The 23,450-nt window shown below is 36.3% G+C and overlaps 1 protein-coding gene across 4 annotated transcripts; it reads right to left on the reverse strand.

Annotated features, from left to right (window-relative positions):
* Window positions 1-2,014: 2,014 nt before the first annotated feature.
* SH3GLB1 (SH3 domain containing GRB2 like endophilin B1) lies at window positions 2,015-21,143 on the reverse strand. Of its 4 annotated transcripts, none has more exons than XM_017729954.1 (10): window positions 20,981-21,143; window positions 18,327-18,455; window positions 17,362-17,495; window positions 16,879-16,971; window positions 14,826-14,864; window positions 13,348-13,371; window positions 9,264-9,353; window positions 8,685-8,785; window positions 3,481-3,712; window positions 2,015-2,487 (listed from the first exon to the last, which is right to left on the reverse strand). In XM_017729954.1, exons 1-10 carry the CDS (start codon window positions 21,015-21,017, stop codon window positions 2,380-2,382), a joined length of 987 nt encoding a protein of 328 aa, XP_017585443.1. In that variant the 5' UTR covers window positions 21,018-21,143; the 3' UTR covers window positions 2,015-2,379. The 4 variants fall into 4 exon arrangements, with proteins under 4 accessions (XP_017585443.1, XP_017585442.1, XP_017585444.1 ...); XM_017729953.1 differs by having other exon boundaries at window positions 14,778-14,864; XM_017729955.1 differs by lacking the exon at window positions 14,826-14,864.
* Window positions 21,144-23,450: the final 2,307 nt, after the last annotated feature.

Raw genomic sequence — 23,450 nt, forward strand, 5'->3', positions numbered from 1 at the left:
GTTCTATGGAAACAGGGAATTTAACCAAAGAAATGGGAGACCCAAAGCCAAAATCAGTTACTTCCATATTTGTTGCAAAAATCATTGAGTCAGCAAACAAAACCAAAAACTTCCAGCCAATTTTTGCTTGAAAGTTGCCCACAAAGTGACATGCAAAGAGATTGAGTTTTGGGACTACCTGCAGGAAAGCTCTTTTCACTGTAATACAAATGCAAATAAGCACTGTCCTACCAGCTCCCCTTCTCAAGGGCACAACAGGGAATCTCAAAATAGATGAGTTTAAGAAAACAGTAACAAATTTCTTTACATCTATTACTTTTGGGTTGAAGTTAAACAAAAACAGGGAGAACTGAGAGCACGGATTTTCAGCTCTTTTAGACTAAAGGTCAGTGTCAATTTCTCTCACACACAGCTTAAGCTGTTGACATACAACAAAAAGTAATTTTGACTGCTGCCAAATGTTGCCTTCACATAGTTGTACTACTTAGACTTCACTAAATCTCCATCATTGTTTTAAATGCTGCTCTAACATTCTATTGCACTTAAATAGGAAGTAAATAGTCCATTATAGCAAAGAGTCATTTTTTAAAAATTATGTTGACTATTCTACAGATTAAATCAAAGGAACAATATTTATTTGAATTTAAACACTTTTGACTGCAGTTCTCATTAGAGAGAACTGCAGAAGATCGTCACTGGTTAAATGGTTCAGTCTTTTTTGCTTCTAAACTGTAGGGTTTTATCTTCCTATTAATTTTATTTAATGCATCACAAATTATTCATGGTTATTTCTAATTCATCGGTGATTTTATTATTGTTCCCTCTAATATTTGCATTTATTAGACAGAATAAATTTAGTATTTTCTTGGTAGTTACCCCAAGAAGGCTGTAATTGATGAACCAATGTGATATATTTGTTTTAATGTAACCTCTGCACTCTAAAAATTAATTATTTTTGGAAGTGAAATTCAAAATAAAAATAATCACTTTTTAATTAAACAGCCGTAACACCTAAATTAGTATCATTTTATCCATCCCACTGAAGTAATTTCTACTGCTGAAAGTTTCATCACTACATGCTTGCAATGATAATGTTAAAAATTTGTTAAAGAAATGTCATTGCAAACAAAGTTACTGATCAGAAGCAGTTAGCTAAGGATTGGTACCAGTGTTCCCTGAGAGCTAAAGCAGGCTTCTGTTAAAGTTGCATTATCTGCAAGGAGAAGAATTTCCTTTTCAATGGACAGAGTTTCCTTCTACAAGTCCAACCCAATTAATTAAATATACTGAAATTAAAAGAAAGAAAGGAAAGTTCCCCTCACCTATACTTTTAAAATCTTTTTACAGCCTTAAAAATCTGCGACTTAGGAAATGCTAATGGGTGCAGTGTTTAGGAATGTTATTTTATTTACAAATAATACTACCTTTGATAAAGCCATTTTTAGATCCAAAACATTCTTTCCTTCCTGCATTGAAAGGAGATTCTCTTGCAAAGCAAACTGTCTAACACTAATTGAATCCAATTAGAACATGACAATAAACTGTTGCATAAGAATTGGGAATGCAGAATTTCATTACAATCTATACTCTGAACAAATGCATGCTCATCTATAGAACTATTTAAATGAAAGGAGACAGTGCATATTTGGTTAGCAAAATGCAGTGCTTAATTTAACATAAAGGCTAATTTGCAGTTGAAAGGATTTTTTAATTACTAATTAAACTGAATTAGACTCTTTTCTGGAAAGCAATTAAAGAAAAAAATACAAGGCAAGGATAAAAACAAGTCAGAAGGCATGTCCCTAGTTTGTGCCAATCCACCTAGGTGCAGCTTAAAATCTCAGCATACTGGGAACTTGCCTTAAGTTTTCAGAGGTGACTTAATACACGAGACACTCAGCAGAAGCCATGTGTGCCTCAGCACATCCAAGCTCCACAAGTGTTGGGAACAGAATCACACGGTTTATGTTCCACGTCGGTTTTGGTTATTCAAATAACATGCACTACACCTGCATCGGTTCACAATAAGTTTATTTTATGTGAAGAAAAGCTTTGCCATTAATGAAAAATTTCAGTAGAAAACAGTACCTCCTGCTTTCAATCTAGATTACTCAAAAGTAGAAGCTTGTATTAGTGAAAACTTCAGTAGAAACAAATCTGTAGGAAACGTTCTTGGCACATGAAGTAAAAGCTTTAAACACATTAAGTTTGAATAGAGTATTGACTGTGCAACCATGCTGGCAGAAAAGCCAGTTTTTAATGGCTGGTATTTGTCCCTCAAGACAATAACATGGAAGACACATAAACCTGCTTACATAACGTTAATTGTATATAAATATGGAGTTGCCATAATTGACAGTCTCTATTCAGGCCGACCATTTAGTTTAGCAGTTCTAAATAAGTAATAGGCACTTTGCCTTTCTGATTTCCCCTTTCACCCATCAGCCAGTCTGAATCCATGCCAGGGATACTGTACACTGTTATCACCTGAAAAAAGAGAAACACATTATTATAAACTTTGTTTGCAGGGAAGAGAGTTACAGTATATCTTCATGTGATTTCCAATGTCTTAGAATTGAGACTAACCAGGTTAAACAGAGCATTTAAAATGAGCATCCATAGAACATAACCTAATGCTCATAAAAATTATTTCACTGGCCCACGGAAAAGAATAGACACAGTAGTGTATTTTGAAGTACCTTTATACTGTTGAAATTCTATTCATTACAGTTTCTTTTCTATTATGTTTTATCTTTAAATCTTGTGTATCCACCCTCAGCCTTAACAGGCAATCTAAAAGAAACTTCTTTGGAGTGCATGACAGAAAGACAGATGGTGTTGATGTGCTCTATCTTCACAGAAAATCTGAGCCCACAGCTTCTATCTAAGTCACTCTCTAAATAAGAAAAGAGTCAAATAGAAATACTGAAGTAATGCACATTTAAAACCCCAAAATCTGATTTTTTTTTTCAGAATTTCTTCTTCATCATTAAGCTACAGTCACATTACCAGGTGAAACTCTGTTCCAGCACTGTGCTTCATCATCTATCTCCATCTGCTTTGCATACTCTCTGACTTATGACTGCAACTGAACCAGAACAGGAATAAACACAACACAACCTTCACCATCAAAGCAAGTAGTAGTTGTATTTTCATATTCTTCCCAAATTGCAATATTCAACGTTTGAAAGACTAATCATATTGATCATAGTGCCAAAGGTGTGGTGAAAAGTAGACAGTAGGCCTGCATCTTGACTGTCTAGCAAATGTTCTTGCAAGCTAAGATGGTGTAACAAATGTTGACTCTCACTACAGAATATTAGGATATATAGGTACAGGACAATGCTTCAAGGGTATTATTGAAACTTAATTTTAAAAAATCAACTACAAAAACTTTTTGATGTAGCACATCTTAACTGGCTACTCACAAGCATTCCCATTTTTACTTTCAAATGATCAAGGTAGATAGAAAACTCTTACCTCATCTGCAAGTAGTGATAATTCACTGCTGTTTGCAGCATCATAATCATAGAGAACTCTGGCTTTCCTGCTGCCACTTGATGACTTCAGTTCACTTACGCCTGAAGTAACGATTGAGTTGCTTACTGAAGGCAATGAAGCAGAGGCTGAGGCCAAGACTGAGGGAGTAGAAACACTCTGCACAGGAGTTGTGGAAGACTGATTGTTGTTAGAGAGGAAAGTAGATGGAAAGCTGTGAGAGAAAAAAACAAGTCTTCTGAGTGGATTTGTTTTACACAGGGCATTATACATGCTCCCATGCCTAAACTAGCATTCTTATTTTTATCAGCAATAAACACCAGCAGATAGCAGTAACAGAATAGCACTGAGAGTTGTATGACATAAATAAAGATACTTGTTCCTGATAAGTAGGAATCAATAAATCAAATCAATATAATTAAAAAAAAAAAATACTGCCACCTTAAAAAACCCTTTGAATTTGCCTCTTAAAAAAAAGGCAAAACCAAAAAAGCACTGTTGGTCAAACTTAATTCAGACTGTATTTTGATAAACATTTCTTTTGACAGCTCTGCCAGGAAAAGTAGCCTCCACCTCCTCCTGCTCATTCCTCAGTTATGTGGTTACACAAAAGATTGTGCTGACGAACCAGATCAGGGAAATATAATACAACTTAGAAACACAGCCTCCCTCTGAAAGCAAGAAAAATCACACAACTATTTTTGTAATCTAAATCAGTTCACTGATTCAGCTAACTTAGCGCTGTAAAACAAAAAAATTTTTTACTCTAAAAATCAACTTTTATCAACTTAAGCTCCTCATTTCTAGGTCAGGCTGCTACTTGCTCAGTGCCAGCCGTAGTGCTTGCCAGACCCTCCCATGAAGTCAATTAAACCCATTAACCTGGCTGGAAAAGAGGAGGAAAAAAGGGTATAATCTCCTACTTAGTTAATGAGCTCAGTCACAAAAAACTGTTACAAGTGAGCAAGCAGATACAAGGGAAAGCACAGAATAACATGACTGAAACACTGAAGGAGCAGAAAGGAGAGCAAAGCAGCAAGAGATTTTGGGGCAGTGGAGTAGGAAGAACAGAACAGCAATGATGAGCTCTGAGACTATCTCATGTCACTCTGCCCCATATCCTGGGAGGCAGTTCCATGGCAGGTTAAACTTATTTATTTAGCAGCTGATGTAGCAATTTCTTGTCCCTTTGCTACCTTACTTGGTTGTAAGGTAGAATCCAGATGAGTGTTAAAGAGTAGGTCAATGAAGGTTTTAAAAAAGGGCCAGCACCTAGGAGTTAGACTGAGTCATGATGACTGTAATTGCATTTCTTTCCATTCTTTTGACCAGTGAATTCCTACATGTAACTTTCCTCATCAGTCCTTCTCCATAGATGCTTTTTCATAAACATCTAGGATATGGACATATTACCTCCCCCCTCCTTTTGTTTGCCTACTCTTTTGCCATAAGATCTAGCACATGAACCCACCAGAAAACAGTCTGATCTCATCCCTTCCCACCTCTGCTCCCCAGTAAGATTCTTTCTGAAGGTGCAGTTCAGTGGCAACTTTACCCGTGCAAATCCAGATCAGTATACTCCCATAATCACGCCTGCAACATTACTGGTGCTCGTATGACCAGAAGGAGGAACTGATGCAGGTAAAAACTAAACCCATCAACACAGGAACTAATTTTTGGCTCATGTGACAATGATGACAGTGGAATTAATGTAGCTCAAATCTGCAACAGCTACAGCAGTCCTGCACACAAGGCTACAGGTTCACACTGTACTTAAACTGGTAAATGCACAGCGCCACGGAACAGGGCGGACCCACTCGAGTAACCCTTTTCCACATCAATGTTCATTCTTTATCATTTGAGTCGGATCTAGCAATCTGCTGCTTTTAATTCAAGAATCTGAACTAACCAAGTATTAGGAAAATTGCTTACTTGCCATGAGAACAGCTTTTTAAACATGTTCACTTTGCAGTCACACAATTGTATCTGACTGAAGGGAAGGAGCAGTAGTGTAATATGAAGGACAGCACTAGCCCCTTGACAGTCACTGAATTGCGTGTAAAAATTGGGAAGACTTTCAAGACCCTGTTCTGAATTTAGTTAGCAGCTTACTACTGTGCAAAGGAGGAGGTCTCACTTCCCCCTCTGGTTTACCTTGACCCCACTTGACCATAACGAGCTGGTTCAACTCACCAAGCAGAAACTCCAATGCCACCAATTTTTTTTTTTCATTTGCTAGATTAGTTTTTCAAACTAGTTCACCATGTTCCCTGAACAAATCAAACAAGCAGAATAAAGGGAACTAAAACCAGATCCCACATTTCTGTAGGTATAACTCAGCTGTGCCTCATGATGTATTTATTACTTGATTAGTGGGCATTCAACCAGAGGGATTTAATTTTAAATGACAATCAGCTGTTTCTCAATATTGCTAAATGACTGTTTAATATACTGCTAAACCTGTTCTCAGTTAGCACAGTAATTACTTGTAAGTCATTCTGCTCACTTCAAAGGGTCACTGGTTTGTACAGTCAGTGGAACAGAAAGCCAAAACTTTATAACCGCTCTGTCAATCAGTGGGGCATTAAGTGTCACTCTTTCTGCAAAGTCATATATAAAGCATTTTAGTGGAAGGCTTCAGCTATAAGGAGGTTGTCTGGTTTGGGTTGGTTTTGGTTTTTTGTTTTTTTTTTTGAATACTTGAGTAACAGGAGGAATTTCCCAGCTTGTAGTGATGGATAATCTGAAAAAATAATTACGCCAAAGCTTACATTTGTCTGTCAGGGAAGCTGAGAAACTTCAGAGCAAAAGCAGTTATCTGAAGAAAAAAAGCAGCCAGGGTACCAGAATATTTGAAATAGATTTGTTTAGTTCATTCTGAGGAACTGAAAATAAAAAAGGGAGATTTGATTTAAAGAATCAATCCAGCCCTACAGGAGGGGAAGGCAGTACAGAGCTAAGCAGTTGGTGTTCCCTTGAAGCGAAACATCCATAAAAACATGTCTATTTATATAAAGAGAACTGAGTAAAACTCAGAACGGAGCTTCCCCCCACCTTTGGTACAGCTGCCTCTGGAGAGTACATCAGCTGACTGCTCAGCTTTGGAACTTGAATAGTCTCAATGTGAACTAGGAAGGGGTTTATGCCCCGGATTCTGATCCAGGTAAAACATAACATGCATCTCCTCTGAGAACCAGGTTTCTGTTTCAAGCAACAAACTAATCTCACTTAGAGGCTGAATGCCTTCGGTCCATCAACAACCTCAAAACGAAACTAAGTCCTTCACAGTTCTTGGCCTTCATGTGAGAATATTGCACAATACCATTCTTAGATATGTGAAAAGATGTGTAACTCAGCACTATCTGTTAACCAACACAGCACTGGCAGACACAAGCAAGATCTAGCTGAGCAGCCTAAGTTGTTTATTTGGTCTGTATCTGCCTGCATAACATAGGGAGCACAGAACAGAAACCCTACTCATCTGCTTATTTAATGCAAGTGCTACACACCACATCCCTATCAATAGAGACACTCTTCCAAAGCAAGGAGCATGACTTCAGACCCTGTCCCAGTGCTCTCTGTTATACTTCAGTGGGATTTCCTTGCACAAGGAAGGAAAGACACGCCCAAGATTTAATACCATAACTATTTTAATCCACACAGAAACTTCATTTCACTGTTAGAGGCATTTAGAATTCTGCAATGCTTCCATGCTTTTGGTCTTCTAGCAGTCATAGTAATTTTATTAAAAATACTACTCAGATCACATAAAGATACATCCTTCTGTTTTCCTAAAGGCACTATTTTCTTCAAACGCACTTTTTTTATACCTGGTTTCAGTTTACACAAATTTTAAACAAAGACAAGCTATACATCCTAAAGCAGAACTTAAACAGGAACATGTTCTTCCTTAGATTAAGGGTATTATGCTTAAGGCTTTCTATTTGGTAAATGCACTAGGATAAGAGCACATGTATTAAAAATAATCCTCTCAAAATAGTTGTGTAAATATATTTCACTTAATTTCTAATTAAAGAGTTCCTTTTCCTTCATACTGCAAATGTTGGTTTTCAAGCTTACAATTCTACAACTTGTATTTATGTGCTACCACATTTTATAGTTGAATATTTGGAATGTATTAGATTGGGATGTAACTTTAAGGGTGTAGCTTTTTTTTAGATCAAAGTTTTAAATACTTTAAACTACAGTTTACTAGTTTAAGGTCTTTTTCAAGACTTAAGAAAGCCTTTAAACTACACATTTAAACAAACTGAGGAAATCAAATGCCACAGGAAGTTGCAAGTCAGGAAAAGGATAAGACTCAAGAACACTTTTGTTTTTACTTCCTTGTCAGGGAAAACATAAACAGAGATATCTCAGAGACAGTTACCTAGAACAGACACTACAGCAAACTTCTAAGTACAAACAATTCTTCAGTGCATACACTCACGTAAATAACAGGATCTGTATAACTCTGAAACAGGCTGATTTGTGAAGAATTAGAATAGGGAAACTTTATGAAGTGTAACTATGTAGATCTCGCTACATTCTCACCAATCACACAAAAAGGGATTAAGAGCACAAACTAACGTCAGTTTCTTCTCTTACTTTAAAAATGCTAAACCCATGAAACAGTAAAACAAGACAAACTTGTTCATTCCACTGTGTGTGCTCTGGATAATAGATAGTATGAAGTAGATTTCCCCCTATACAGTATCTATGCTGGCAACTCAGTTAAGAGTGGAGAACAGGGTTTCACTGAAAATCAGATAATGACCTATAGCGAATTAAGAGGCAACAGGAATTTATAGAAAGTATAAAAACTTCTTCCACATTGCACAGCAGTCTAGTAGCATGAAGCTTAAGACAACTGAATGATTACAAATAAATCTCTAGAAATTCCTTTTTGTCACATTAAATGAGGTTACCAAGGGCTCACCTTCCTCTATTACATAATATATAAAATCTCAGTAGATCAACCCTCAAAAGGCATTAGTGCTGTGTGTAGGCTTAGGGAACTAGTTGCACTGGGTAATTACATATTAATTACCTGAGAACAGATTTATTTCCTTTCAGTCCAGCATGCCCGTGTGTTCATCACTGTTATACCAGTGTAAGTTTTCCTACTATTCATAAGCACTTACTAAAAACTGAGCTTTTTCCTGAAGTTTATACAGTACTACTACCTTCCAAGTTGTTTCTGGAGATCCAACATATATTGGTAACATTGTGCATAATAGGTCATCTGAGCTTCGACAAAGTCATTCAGACAGCGGAGATGATGTGCCTGTAACACAGCAAAGAATTCAAGTGTTTAGCCTGTAAGGGCACCATGCTGCCTTAGAAGGACTACACACCTCGTCAGGTGCTAATGCCAATAGTGGCACTTAGGGATAAACACCAGATGGGCATAGTGCCTGGATTTACCAGGTAAACACAATGAAATGTCACAAATATGAGCATATTCAAGCAAACATTTTTTCCGTTTCAACACTCAATTGATCTGATGAATGGGAAGCTCGGTATAAAGAATGAAAATGAAAGGTCCTGCATTCTGAATGTTAATGGGAAAGTAAAGTTAAATTCAGTGGATACTAATTAAAAAAATTAAATTAAAAATTAAAAAAAAATAAAAATCCTTGTGGTTTGATGCTTTAATGCACTGAATTGAAAACTCATACACCAGAGTTCCCAGGTAGTTTACTGCAGCTATTTTTAGAAGGTGCCCTGATATTGACCTTCCCCAACACCCTTTGGGTACTCACATGTGTGCTGCTGATTCCTTCCAGCAGCAGTCTGGTAATCTCTGCTTGACGGTCAAATTCACTCTGAGTAATTCGCACTTCCTGTTCAGACTAAAAGTAAGAATGCACATCAGGTACTGGTACAATGCTCTGTGCTACACCTGCCCACTGCAACAGTCCCGGCTGATGCAGAACTGCTCACACAAATGCATTCATCACAAGCTTAGGTGTTTGAAATATGCTTTTTCTTTGCAGATCTTTACTAGGCAAAAATAGTAATTGCATTCTGGGTTCAGAAATGTTGAGGCCCTGTGTACACAGCAAGCAGTTTTATTATCAGACACCTACTACATATGCAAAAGAAAGGCATTTCTTTGTCAGCAGTATTACCCCACCTCTCCCAATAACAAACCAAGTGTTCACTGGCATAACCATGTCTGCACCAGGAGTTTTGTCAACATACTAGTGGCAGCCAAGAATAATGTAATTTTTTCCTATACATCAACTTAACAGGTCTCTGATGAAATAATTCAGGGTAAATCTCACATTATTTTTGCCAGGTAACTGCACAGCAATCAGCCGTACATAAACCTTTGATGTTAAGTTTTATCACGATGTATCATAATTTAATGTCTTATACTGACCACCAAACTACTACAACTATTTCTGGAGCTTGTAATCAAGGAATCTTTGAAAATAAATAAATCTGAATTATACTAAATATTCTAATACTTGGTGTTACAATCAGAGTAAAATTTCTATTGAAATGATGTAATACAAGTTTCATATTTCAATAATTCAAATGTATTCCTTACATATAGGGAATATATATATATATAAAAAACTGTAACTATATATAGTTCTCAACAATTTTAAAGTAAGGTATCAGTGTTACACTGGTTTTAAATTACTTCAATATACCACAGCCAAAATTACTTAAGAGTACTTTGGCGGGGGGGAGGGGGGGAGGGGTGGGAATAGGGGTAAAGAAAAAGGGACACTAAACACACATACACAGAATTATGTGTTCTAATATCTAAGATTCATTGTTCCAAGACATAATGTCCTCAGCCTGAAATGTGGATTACCTTGCCTCAATGCTTATATTCATTTAGTGCCTTGTTTCTAAAAACAAACCCAAGGGCAAAAAATCTACATGAAGTCCAAGATGCAGCAGTTGCTATTCTCAACAAAGGAGGAAATATATTTTCAGGTTATACCAGTAAAACACTGGTTTCAAAGGCATTTTATGTGCTTGCAAACATTCTGTTCTTGCATTCAACTGATGTTAATCAGTATGAAAGTCACATGGACTCTCAGAAAAGAGCGCAGAAGAATGATACAGTTACCTAAGAAATGTATTTCCATCTGAAGTCACTGCAGCTGGAAGGGCTTACACAGTAACTAAACAGTGAGGAAGCAGCTAGAGAGAACTGTGTGCTTCTTACTTGAAACTGAAAACAGTGTTTATATCAAGTTCCAAACTAGTAAGTTTTCAAAGTTTTTTGAGGAAAGAATCTTTGCTTGGAATTTTCTGATTAAATCTGAATTAGTATCAGTGAAATCCATCTGTCAGTCTTTGAGAGAAATACAAGAACAAAGAGATGAAAAAAGCTAATCTGATAGCCGAGAGGGGAAGAAAAGCAGCATCTTAATTTTCTTTTAAAAAACCATCAAAACAATAAGTAAATCTTTTATCTGGAGAGAAATAGTTTTCTCTCGTGTTTCGCTGAACTCAGCAGTTGCTAATGCGTTTCTGTCTCCCTGTCAGGTAAGTAAATACATGAGAATAGGAACTTACAAGACGGGGACATATCCATCAGAATAATTATATTTGTTTCAACAACATTCTAGCAAATCAACTACTTTCTGTAAGCAAAGGAAAAGCAAGTAATGTGGTAACACAAATAAACATAGCCAGTACAGAGTGATTTAAAATGCATTTACAAAAACCCAATGTACTGGTTTTATAGATTTACATGAACTAAATTATGTGACAATGTGTTTAATCAGTTTTGCCCACCCCTATTTTCAGTACAGCTAGGTGAACAGTAGCAGGACATCATATCTATTCTACACCTTAGGATAAAGGTGAAAACCAGCTGACTTTTAACCTGAGAAGTTTATGGCCTCATCATCTTTGTTTCTGAATAGAGATAAGAGGTCAAAAACACAAAATGAGACTTTCCAGCTGCAGTTGTACTGTGTTTTTAAGACCATTAAAAGGCCTCACTAGGTATGTCTCATGAAGATCCCTCAAAATGGTACTTGCTCTGCAACGTCAGAATATGAGCCCAGGTTTTGAATCTGAGTATTCATACATAAATAATCTCCCCAGATTTCACATAGGAATACAGGAAATACTCTCAGAAATACTGTGCAATCCTGCAGCGAAGAGACAACACACATAAAAGCATATGAAATAAAATCACCCTCCTGATGTTGTTTTACTACACATGCTTTTAGTAAACACTGGTAGTGGATATATAGCTGTGCCTAGTATTTAATATTCCTTCTGAAATGCAGAGTTAGAGGAAGCTAAACTAAAGAAGGTTTGTCATTGCCACCATGCACATCTTTAATACACTAACTGAAAAAAACCCAGCCTGTAATTGATCCAAAGATGACTGATGGTCTGAAATCTTTGACGGGAAGCCTCTTGTATTTAAACGGAAAATTTTTATGAATCTCCTCCTCCAACTCTCAAACACAGAAGGACAGACTGCCTTTAGAAATGTGGATGGATTACTGCTCCGTTGGCAGTACATAATGTTGTAGTTTCTTCTCAATAGTCTCTGCTATTTATATACTAAATAAAAAAGGGAACCTCGAATTACATAATTTATTACAAGAGCTAGAGTTTTTAGTCTACTTTATGCTGTAGTTAAGCACTTTGTAGTATTTCTTCTTTCCAAGACACAATCTGTTAAATTTCACTATCCTAAAATTGCTTGTCCTTGTCTCTGAAAAGCAAATAGCTTCAAGATGAGTTTTCATTACAACAGTATTCCTTTCCTGCCATTTTTTCCCCAAAATAGGACCAAGTATGCAGACAGATTTGCTGCTTCCAAACGTTACTTTACTTAATTAATAAAATAATTCTCCAACTTCGGGATACAAGTTGACCTAAGGCTCCTTTCACAGTTAACCCCTCCTTTTACTTTAAATGCCTCCTTCCCTCCGAACTCACACTCATCCTCACTTGTTTGCACTATAACTCACAGAAAGTTGGAAGAGCAACTCCCACAACTCCCAAGATTTCACTTGAAGCTGCATATCCCAGCTTCTCCCTACAACTCCCACAGCTGCCTAACTAGTTCCCCTTTAAAAACCACACTCCAAAGCCCCTGCTCTCCTTCTATTGACAAAATTTTAATTACCCCTCCTCTACAGAAATCCACTAAGAAATCCTTTCTTCACTGTTAGTGCACCCCCTCACAGCCTGTTGCCAATCCTGGTTTGGCAGAGCCAGTGAACCTAAGAACAGCCCTTCTCATGGCACTGGAGCAGCTATTCCATTAGCTCCTCTGAATTTGTCCCTGTGCAAGGGATGGTATGGCAGAGAAGGCTGCAACCCCCATCCCAAGGCTAATGCTAAGTTTATAAACTAGCTTGCAGGCCAGGCGGAATTTTCGGATGTGCCTACCCCCTAACTTCAGCTGCTGAAGATGTAGCGACACTGAGAGGAAGGGTGGGGTGTTCCATGTCCTGGGTAAAACTTGAAAATCACTGTTTACAGGAGAGTTTAGATTACTAGACCCAAGTATTTCTGAAAATTCTCAAATAAGCTTGTTCTTAACAGGATACCATATCAGTAAATTTTGAGAGAAGTCCTGTAGTTATCTTTCTATTGTATCTTGTCACATGAGAATCATACGGTACTGATACTAAATGACAGCCAGAAACAGCTTACTATAAAACAAACCCCAGGCATTGTTTTGCCCCTGCAGCCTAAAAGGCCCTGGAGAGGCCCAGTGTATTCTGATATAATGCATCAGGCTGCTAGCATCAGACTGAAATCAACAACATGTAATATTCTTTATTACAGCAGACCAGCACAAATTATGATTTCAGAAATCTGCAATTTTTTAAATTGTTTACTTACTTTCGTCACTTCCTCAGCCCATATCTAGTCAGCATTAAGAGTGGGGGAGGAAAAAATAAAAACATACAAACTTAGACATTGGTGGTATTCCATTACAGTATGTAATCACACTTTGGCTTTTAACTACTTTTCTGTCCTGAGAACTTCACAGGGATTTGAGGAGTGCTACAAGTCAGTTGCCCAAAGCCCTTCATATACAATGAATCTATAATGAATATGGATAGCACTACATCTGTGAAACAAGTTAGATACTGAAGAGAGAGTGACTTGTAGAACTCGTATATATTACAAGAATCTGCTTAAAACAAGCTACTACAATGCAAGACATAACTACTAAAAAAAATGACATGAATCAGACAAACTAAATTACCTTAGGAGGAACTTAAGTTACCTTAACGCGTTATAATAATGGAAAACTATGGAAAGCTATTATCATTTTTACACTGAAACAGATGAATGCTTTCTCTTGCTAATTTCATTACCAGTTTTCTATTTCACAAGCACTTTTACTGAAACCTAAATTTAATTAAAAATGCTACAGAGGTATCTCAAATTGAGTATTAGAGTAGTAGCAAGCAGAATAGCAAAATCATAGAACTGCAAGGGATTTAGTCTAAAAGTTAATTACTTCAGCTTGCTCTTCCAATTCCCTCTTGCAATGTTGTTCTTCTTTAATCTTCACCTTCTGCCATTGTAAGATGATGACACAATCAGGAGTAGGAAGAAATGTGTATAAAGGTTGCAGGAGCAAACTGTAACAAACAAGTTTATCCTGATAACCATTTTTCATCTGATCACAGATGAGAAATCTGGAATACTAAATTGAGATGAGACCCAATATGCTGTGCAGATCCAAAGCCCAACCAGAACAGGCTGGACAGCACAGTCTATGCTGTACATAGCCAATTGATCCCTTTCTCTTCCACTTTCACAACTATGGTGCTAAAACCAGCTGCACTAAGGAATCCTTGCAACAAGTTTAGGATATATTGTACTCTAAGTTAAGCCATTAGCTTCTGTGACATTACTCAGTTGCAGTTCTTTGTAACACATTGCTTGAAGGGAATAATTTCTATATATTCCTGGCTGTTCCACATAATTCACTTGTACTCATATTAAAAAGATAGGAAAACTAAATAATTCCTTTCCTCCAATAGCTGAAAACAATTTCAGAATTGCAAAATCAACTCCTCTGTATCCTAAGTTTACATTCATAGAATCACAGAAATTAGAATATAATACTGTGTATTTCAAATTATCAGAAATAATCTGATAAAAACAACATCCAGTGCTGTACTGACATAAGCATATTTAGTGCATTATACCAATTCATTTTAGAATGGAAAACATCTGAAACAAGACCAAAATGAGCTGGATAGCAAGAGGAAACATTTGACAGGAAAATGAATGAACACAGGAGGCCAACAAACCTTTAGCCATTTTACATGCAGCAAGTTGAGCATGTAAGAGACATTTACCATAATGTTATTCTCTTCAGGCTGAGAGGTGTTTAGTTGCTTAAATGTACCGATAAAAAACAAAAGCAAGTTACAACACTGTGAATATAGCAGGTAAATAGGTTAATGTCACAAAGCACTGCAAGTTTAACCAAGACTGTGAAGTGAATATAGGTAAACAAAACAGCTTAAATTTTGATTTTAAACACTGATCTAAGCTGTTGTAGTTGTACAGTAAGCATGGGACAAGTAATTTTCAAATATTATTTTTCCCAGTTATAAAAGTATGTAATATGTAGATAAAATGTATCACTTTAGCCTGTCAAAGAAAATAGTAAAACATAAAAATTTGCATCATAACACACTTCACTAACCTATCAGTCCAGCCCTGTTTGTTAGGTTTCTTCCTTTATAAATCAGGGAGCCAGCAGAATGTGACCCATTTGCATCACACCTACATGCAGGTTAGTTCTCACTTCTATATTGCAGAGGATAAAATAGAGGAGCAATTTTTTTATTTCTGCTGGAATTCTACATTCTGGTACTTCTTTAACATGCACACTACTGTCAAAATGTAATTAAAATTAAAGTGTAGGCAAAATAGTAAAGAGGTTTAGAGTGTCATGCTCTTCCAGCACTAAATAAATACTTGTGCATAAAACTGCACACCTGCTGTATGAATACTCAGGATCAAGTAGCAGCAGCAGCAATTGGCACCAACCTCTGCATGACTGCACTGCTGATGGAACTAAAACTGAAGTATAATATATATACATTATTTTAATACTAGGCTCAAGGGGAACAATTCCTTATGGTCTTTTCATTGCTTTAGAACGTAAGGTACATACCTGCTACCACACTACAAAGGAAGCTAATAATAAAAACACTCTTTTTTCTAACTTAACTGTGAACAAAGTCAAGCAAAGGAATAGTTTACTCTCCAATGCTCTATCTTTTGCTTCTAAACTGCACTACTTGCTGATCAAAACCCTTCTCTGTTCTCCATTGTTCATCTTACAAATTAAGAAAGCTTGACAAACAGAGAAGTAACTCTTTTTGCATAGAATTTACGTAAGGGAAAAAATGCATGCATAGACTTAAAAATACAAATGGTTTAAATACACAGGGACAGTGTGCATGACATGGATTGAGACAAAAGAGCAGATCTGTCAGGTAGATTATGCTGGTTTTTAGATGGCTCGCGATCCCGAAGATGCAACACACTTTATTACCAAAGTTCAAGATGATGCCTCTGAGATCTTTCAGGACAAATGTCCATTTGGAAAAGCCAGCAAAATCTGACAGTCCTTCTTCTGCCTCTCCATCATGTACACTGTCCCTGTGTATTTAAATTGTCTGGATTTCTTTATTTGCATGACCCCTACTGTATTAACCCTTATTGGAAAAATCACTCCACTGTCCATCATTAACTGCTGCACTTTTAGGAATGCAGTCAAAAAGACAGCTATGAAAGTACTGTAAATATATCCTGATGAAACTACATACAGTCAACAGTCTAATCCTTCGTTTAGAGCATATTAAGAGTTTAAAAAGCAGTAACTTTTTTGTTCCAATTTAATCTCCTTGAACAAGCATTTTTTGAGGGACTCAGAAGTGATATGAATTAAAGAGTCTCACCTCTGTTTGGTGGTGTGAAATAGTAAGCAATAGATAAACCACAAATATTTTTGACATAGATAAGTTAAGTATAGATAGGTTTATCAGTTGAAAGCAATTATATATATGCTTCAACATTTGCAGAGATTCAAGTATTTGTATTTAAACCCATATTGGCAGGTTGTAGCAAGTAATTTTTAGCAGTATAGGCTCATCTAGTATAGAACAAGAAGAGATAAGCAAGTTCAACTTGATGGAATATTTAAAAGTAGAAGACTAACACCTTAATCAGCAACTCACTTCCATTTCCTTGTGTTCCACTAAGGCATTTCTTACAAAAGTATCTAGAAAAACAACCAGGGTAAGAAGCTAGGACTGGAAACATAACCAAGCAGTCAAACTGATATCAGTAAGTCTGAAAGTTATGGACAAACTTAGAAAAAAACCCTCTACTTACTGCAGCTCGAGCTTCTGCAACTTTTGCCTTCTTCAGTCTGGTTTTTGCAGCATCCAAATCCAGTCTTTTATTTTGTAACAGTTTACGTTCTTTCTGAAAGCGAGTTAGGTTAGTTTGTGAGAATGGGTACACATACTCACAAGCAAAAGACCATATACTTGGAAATGCTTTTAACAAAGTAGCATATAAAAAAATGTTCTTCAGTTGAAGAGAGAGAGAAAATTAGATCCTAATTATTCTCACACAGTTTATACTCAATATGCATACTTCTAATAGAACAATACCTACCAAACAAATGTTTTAATCATTAGTTTGTTTTTACCTTGGCAAAAGAACAGAAAATACACCAAAGGCACAAATTTCACTTGAATTTTTCTATATTACCCCAAGGAAAGTAATAATGTACCATTATCTACTACTATCTTTTGAAGACTGACAGTTACAATTGGTGTAAAATACTGAAGAATATACAATTCAACTTACAGTAATAGTCTTGTAGTCTCCTTCAATAAAGTTTCTTAGGGGAGTGAGAAAGTTTATAGCAGAAGTTTGAATTAGTTCTCTGTCTGCTGTCCCAATTCGCTTTTGTGTTTCTCCACATTTAATGAGTGCATTTCCTGTAAAGGAAAAAATGTTAATCATATGGTTCAGGCAGGAGGTTAACAAAACAGGTTGCTACAGTCAGGAAAGTTTAGGCCAGCAGTTTGAAATATAATCCAATGCCATGACCAGGGCCTTCAAAAGAAAAAAAAAAAAAAAATACCAAAAAAACCTCCAAAACAAACCAAACACCAAAAAAACCCAACATAAAAACAAGCAAAAACCTCACACCAAAAAAAAAAACCACACAAACACCAAGCCAAACCATTTTTATTATGAACAATCACAGGTCAAGGCAAGATTTCAATGAGAACACATTGTAGAAGTATCAAATAGAGTTGTACTTACAGGCATACTGTAAAAATATTAGAGATAATACCCCCAACCATCCTGTCATAGGTATATAAATTTACTAGAGAAGGAATAAAATTTAGACTATGTTCCACACTATTATCCTTATCAAAATGTTATATATCAAGGAAAGCAAGAATACTGTACAGTTAGAGAGGTTTCTTACCACAGAAGTCAATTTCAGGTAACATTTTCACCCCAAACAACAAATAAAATCAATAAATACTGTCAGATGTGTTCCTTTAACAAGGAAACTAAACTCCAAAATTAGTTGTTCTGGTAAGATAATTATCCATCCATGAAGATGGATACCATTCCAACCACAAGTTCTGTTTCTAGATTTGAATAGAAACCGCATCATTGATCTCCTAAAGCTCAGTTATACAGCAAGTCAACTCAAACTGATACAAATGTCATTAAACTGTTTCATCTAGAGGAAGAGAAGAAATGTAATTTTATATTGTTAAAAAAGCCTGTATCTGTATTTTACTTCTTACCATAGGCTGTTCCTGGGCCAAATTCATTCCCAGCATCAATCATATACTGGCCTAGTAACTCTGGATTATTCATCCGACTTGGTGCTTTGCGGTCCAGCTTCTCATAGACAAATTCTTCTATTCTGGCATCTAAAAAATGTTTATTTGAAATAATTACTGTCATTCAAAGCACAAGTCAGAAAGGGAAACAAACAAACAAAAAAAGAATTTCAAAATCCAGCTATTAAACTCAACGTTAAGTGAACAAAGTTAAACTGAAGATCCTGTTCTTGGAAACAGACTGTATTCCATGTTTGCCATGCCATGTTCAAATATTTGAGCCATATGGGAAAGTGAAAAATTATACTTTTCTTCTCCTTTAGCATAGTTATACAGCTTTTCAGAATTTCATCAGAAGTCTTCACAGTAAGAGCAATAACAGAACACCTCTCCTTAAAAAAACCAAAGTCTTTTGTTCCGCCTCCAGAAAAAAATCATCAAAATTGCTCACTAGAATTAGCAGTGTAGGAATTAAGTTCAACAGCTACTGTAAGTTCCCTATTAAGATATTCTGAAAGTTTGATAGCCCCAGAAATTATATCCTCTTTCCTACACCCCATGCTCCCTTGAAACACTCTGAAAGAAACCATTAAAAGATATTAGAAAACGTTTCATTTCGTATTCCCATATTTTGTTAGTTTGGGCAACAAAACTATCAGAAAAACTTGTTGAGACTATGTGAGCATTACTACCCATCAATCATAATACTAAGCCACAGTGAGCTTCTTAGGTGGAAAGGCCTCACGCACCTAAACAGAGACTCTGTAACTGAAAAAGCAAATTCCTCAGACACAATACCAAATTTCTCTGACCAACTGCTTTTGTTTCCCATCTAGCTGGCTTTGTACAGTTGGTATGAACTAGTTTCAGCCTGCAATAGTACAGTCAACCACAAAGAAGCTTTCCAGTGAACAAACCTGCCACTTTAATACTACTTGTTAATTAGACAACTTTCAACAGCAGTGGAATAACTAACTAGTTTCTTGTGAAGGCCACAAAAATTAATCTAAGACAGACATTATGGGTATCATTCCCTGGCCACAAGAGTGAATCAAAAAGAATCAAAAGTTATTTGTTTTCGTTACTCAAGTCATAATATTTATGTTTTACTAAATCACAAAAGAACAGAAAAGTAATCTAAAATTATTGGACTATTACATGGGTCTCATCTATAGGTACAATTATAAATGGGATTGAAACTCATTTTTCCTCCCCCAGACAGGCTCACTCCATTAACAACCACCAAAAGCAGCTCTCCAAACAGCTGAAGTTACATTCATAAAGACCACTGCTCAACGCTGAGTATTTTTAGCCATCAGAAAATGGACTGGTGAGCAGAACTGAGATACTACCATATATTACCCTTGCAATGAAACTTCTTTATACACTTCCACTAGCCTCCAGTTAGTGCTTCAATATTCTAAGCTTACAAGTTTCTGAAAAAGTCTAATGCATATTACAAATACTGAATTGAATGAAAAAGACAACTATTCCCTCTGGCCTAGACAGAAGTAGAAATTTGAGCTAGAATATTCTGCAAGTTCTACTACATCCTTCCCACAGGATTAGTTGGTTTATTTTTGAAATACTGTTTTCATGGAACTGAAAGATGCAACACACTTCGTAAGTAATACTTTAAACATCTCTGTAATAAAGAATTTATCTACTTGGCATTAGAAAAGTGTTAGCAGTATCTATGATTTACCTTTACTAATAAACCCTAGTTCAGTATGTCACTACAAGGAGAATATTTATGCTTTCAGTGCAGAGGTAGTAGCAGTATTATAATTTTATCATTTAAGCAAACCTAAAGGAGGTTTAGATTTTTTCAGTAAAGTAATTCACCCACTGACTAGATACCAGGTCTTGACTTAAAATCTAGATCTATGCACTAAGCAAATTCCTACAGCTCCAAACCCTAGAGCAACTGGAGGATAACTCTGAAGCTGATCTCCTCAACATTACTACTCATAGCAGCAATTTCAGAAAGAAATAAAATTAACACACCATAAAACTTCATTTCTTCTGCCCACATTTTTTTCTGTTACTGTTACAGTAAGAGACTCAACAGTGATGAAATTGTATTTGACACTTTTTTGTATTGTACAAGTAGGGTGCTAATTCTTAGTAATGGAATTGTTAAAGACAGGTATTTTAGTTCATCTTGCCTGCTTCGAGCTGATTTGTATTGTGCTGAGAGTTTAAGTAAGGAAATAGTAATTAAGTTTCTTGAACCATTGTATCTACCTCATGAAGAACTTCAGAGTACTTACAGCTACCCAAGATATCTGGAATTAGAGTGGGAAATTCAATTAAACAGTAAACAATTCAAAAAATCCATCAACCTGAGACTGAGCAGAGTATGGAACCAATACAACAGTTTAAAAAGCTCTGTATAAAGTTTTCCCCATTTGAAAGGTTAAGGAAGTACCAGCAATTGGTAGTGTCTCCAGTTCTTACCAGCTCTTCAAAAAGTGCTTTCCATTACTGCAGCCTTCAAATTTTAAAACTGCTATATTTTGTCCTAACTTACGCAACAGTTATTGCAGTAAATATATACACTGGCGTATCTATTAATTCAAAAGTTGAAAACAAAAACCTGAAGGGCTCCTTACTTGGATTTGGCTGCAGTAATACTTCTGTTTGCTTCATTATTTTTTCTGTCCACAATTTAGTGCATTCTGCTTTGCTGAGAAGGTTCTCCAGATGAGCATCCAGTTCTGTCTTCTCTGCTTGACCAAGCTTTTCTTCTGTGAACTGCAAGTTAGGTTAAAAATATTCAAGTTCATAGAAATAATTTTCCGGGAGAAATTTAAAACAGTCACTTATATTAGCTTGAAGATGACATCTTAAAAGATATAACCATTACCCAGTCATCAATAAAAATCTAAGGACAAATTTGAAATGTATTAAGTTCACCAACACATCTATACTATCAGGTAAAAAAAGGGGCAGGAGGATGTTAATTAGACCAAGATGAAAAAGGTAATTTATAATATTATGAAGAAATCCTGTGCTCAACTTGATACTGAGAATTCTCACATGAAGCATTTTGTCCAATTTTGCAGTGTGTTTTAAAACATAAACCAAAATGAAGAAAGTCCAGAGGTAATAAAGCAAATTAAAAGATTACTTCAATCTTGTATATTTAGTAATTGTTTGTAAATTCTCCCAGTGTAAAACCTGAAGACAAAACAGATTCCCACTGCAGCTACCTTGAATATATAGAAAAAAATGTCCTGTCCGGAGGAAACAGGACAAAAACAGGGAGTTTAATCTTCAGTAAGAAGATTTAAAATATAATTAGACATTAAAGAAAGCTTCTAAAGACAAGGATTAAAAGCTAAAACAAACTTTCTTGGGAAGTTGTGAAATACATATCTTTGGGGGTGGGGGGTCTTTCACTTTTTAGAATAAGACAAATCAGTGTTTGATAAACTGTTTACATATAACTGATCCTGTTATTCCTTACAGAAACAGTAAGATGACCTCTGCTGCTCTCGTCCAAGCTGTGACTTCAGTGAAGTACAGTATAACTTCATTTAGCCAGATAAATCCATCAGACAATTCATTTCACTTGATACAAAATTCATGCCAAGTCTTACTAATCCACAAGCAGTTTGTTCTTCAATCCCAGACAGGGAGAAGCTACACGTTTCACATCAGGGAACCAAGCTAAGCCGGAAGTGAGGGCTTTGCCCGCCTCTCTTCAGAGCAGTAGTTCCTCACAATGATGATCTCATCCCTTGACAGCCCGTAGTTCAAAGTCAGGCATTTTCAGGAAAATCTCTCTTATGATTAAGTCTCTAACAAATTTACCAATTAGAAACTTAAGACTGGAAACATCCTGACTGTCCAACTTCATTCTTAACAAGTTCTTTGGTGGCCAGTAAGAAACAGAATACAATAGAGGTAAATTCCATTGTCCAAGTTTGTTTTCATTTCCACATGAAGATTAACCAACTTTGATAGCATACACATCTTGATAAATGCTTCTGGCATTTGCAGTTCTACATAAAAGCAAACTGCATTCATGAGAAAATTAAGCTGCCATATAGGGAAGAAGGGAATTTATTCATGGATGTACTACTACTACTGTTCAAAATGCTTTTAAAACTATGCCAGGTGTTCTCAAAAACTTTGTACTGATTCATTACAATACAGTAAAAATAGTTCTGGAATTATTTTTTACTATTACAGACAAAAGTATTTGTATACAAAGTTATTAATATTTCCTATTAATATTTCCATAGATCTTCTCAGCAGTGTGAAGATTGCTTAGTGAAGACCGTAATTTCACATATAGACTTAAATTAAATCACAAAGTCCCATCAAAAGATCTTAAAATGAAGGGTGAAACTGCATCTCCTTTTTTTTCCCGTGTCCAACAAGAAAAAAGAACGTGAAGGCTGGAAAGGAAGAGTCGGTCTGGGAAGCAGGTAGACCTGGAAGAAGCCAGGAGTAGTGGGGGAAGCATGGAAATACCTCCATCACAAAGAGAGGCCACAATGACTGCTCTAAGTTCATTTAAATTTGAACAACAATGTTTTTTGACGGGTTTGCATTTTCAGAGCTCTGCTGTGCTGCTGATCACTGGTTCTGCTTGAATATTGAGATTTAGGGCAATACATCAGACCAGATAACAATGCTAATCACGTTCCAAACCTGACTGTGACCCAGCGAGAACTCGCAAGAAACCAAAGTGGATTACTATACACTGCTTGGATGTCCATCTCCATAGAGGAGATCTGTTCAAGTTTGATTATATAAACAAAGGTGATTACGGCTCAAGACAAGCGCTAAGGAACAAAAGACAGTCATAGTGCCCTTACTGCGAAGAAAGGGGAAGACCGAATCGCAAACAATGGGCTATCAAACAAGCTTAAAAACGATACGAAAGGTGAAACAAAACAAAAAGCCTAAGCAGACACATACCGGACTTTCATGTGTCACATCAGACCTCGACTTTTACCGATCAGGCAGCGATAAGGACACATTTCTAGCAGCCAGTAAAACCCAGCTGCTTATTTCAGGCAAGACACACCTTTGTCCTTTACATGCACAAAGTCCGGCAGTATCTCCCGG

The sequence above is a fragment of the Corvus brachyrhynchos genome, unplaced genomic scaffold, assembly GCF_000691975.1.
Source record: "Corvus brachyrhynchos isolate BGI_N302 unplaced genomic scaffold, ASM69197v1 scaffold101, whole genome shotgun sequence".
NCBI classification, from domain to species: domain Eukaryota; kingdom Metazoa; phylum Chordata; class Aves; order Passeriformes; family Corvidae; genus Corvus; species Corvus brachyrhynchos.

Coding starts and splice junctions, on each gene's coding strand:
- SH3GLB1 (XM_017729953.1), bottom strand. CDS start 21,017: ATGAAGCAAACAGAAGTATTACTGCAGCCAAATCCAA. Junction 16,972..17,361: donor GAGACTACAAGACTATTACT/GTAAGTTGAATT, acceptor ACTCGCTTTCAG/AAAGAACGTAAACTGTTACA. Junction 2,488..3,480: donor TATCACTACTTGCAGATGAG/GTAAGAGTTTTC, acceptor CTCTTTTTTCAG/GTGATAACAGTGTACAGTAT.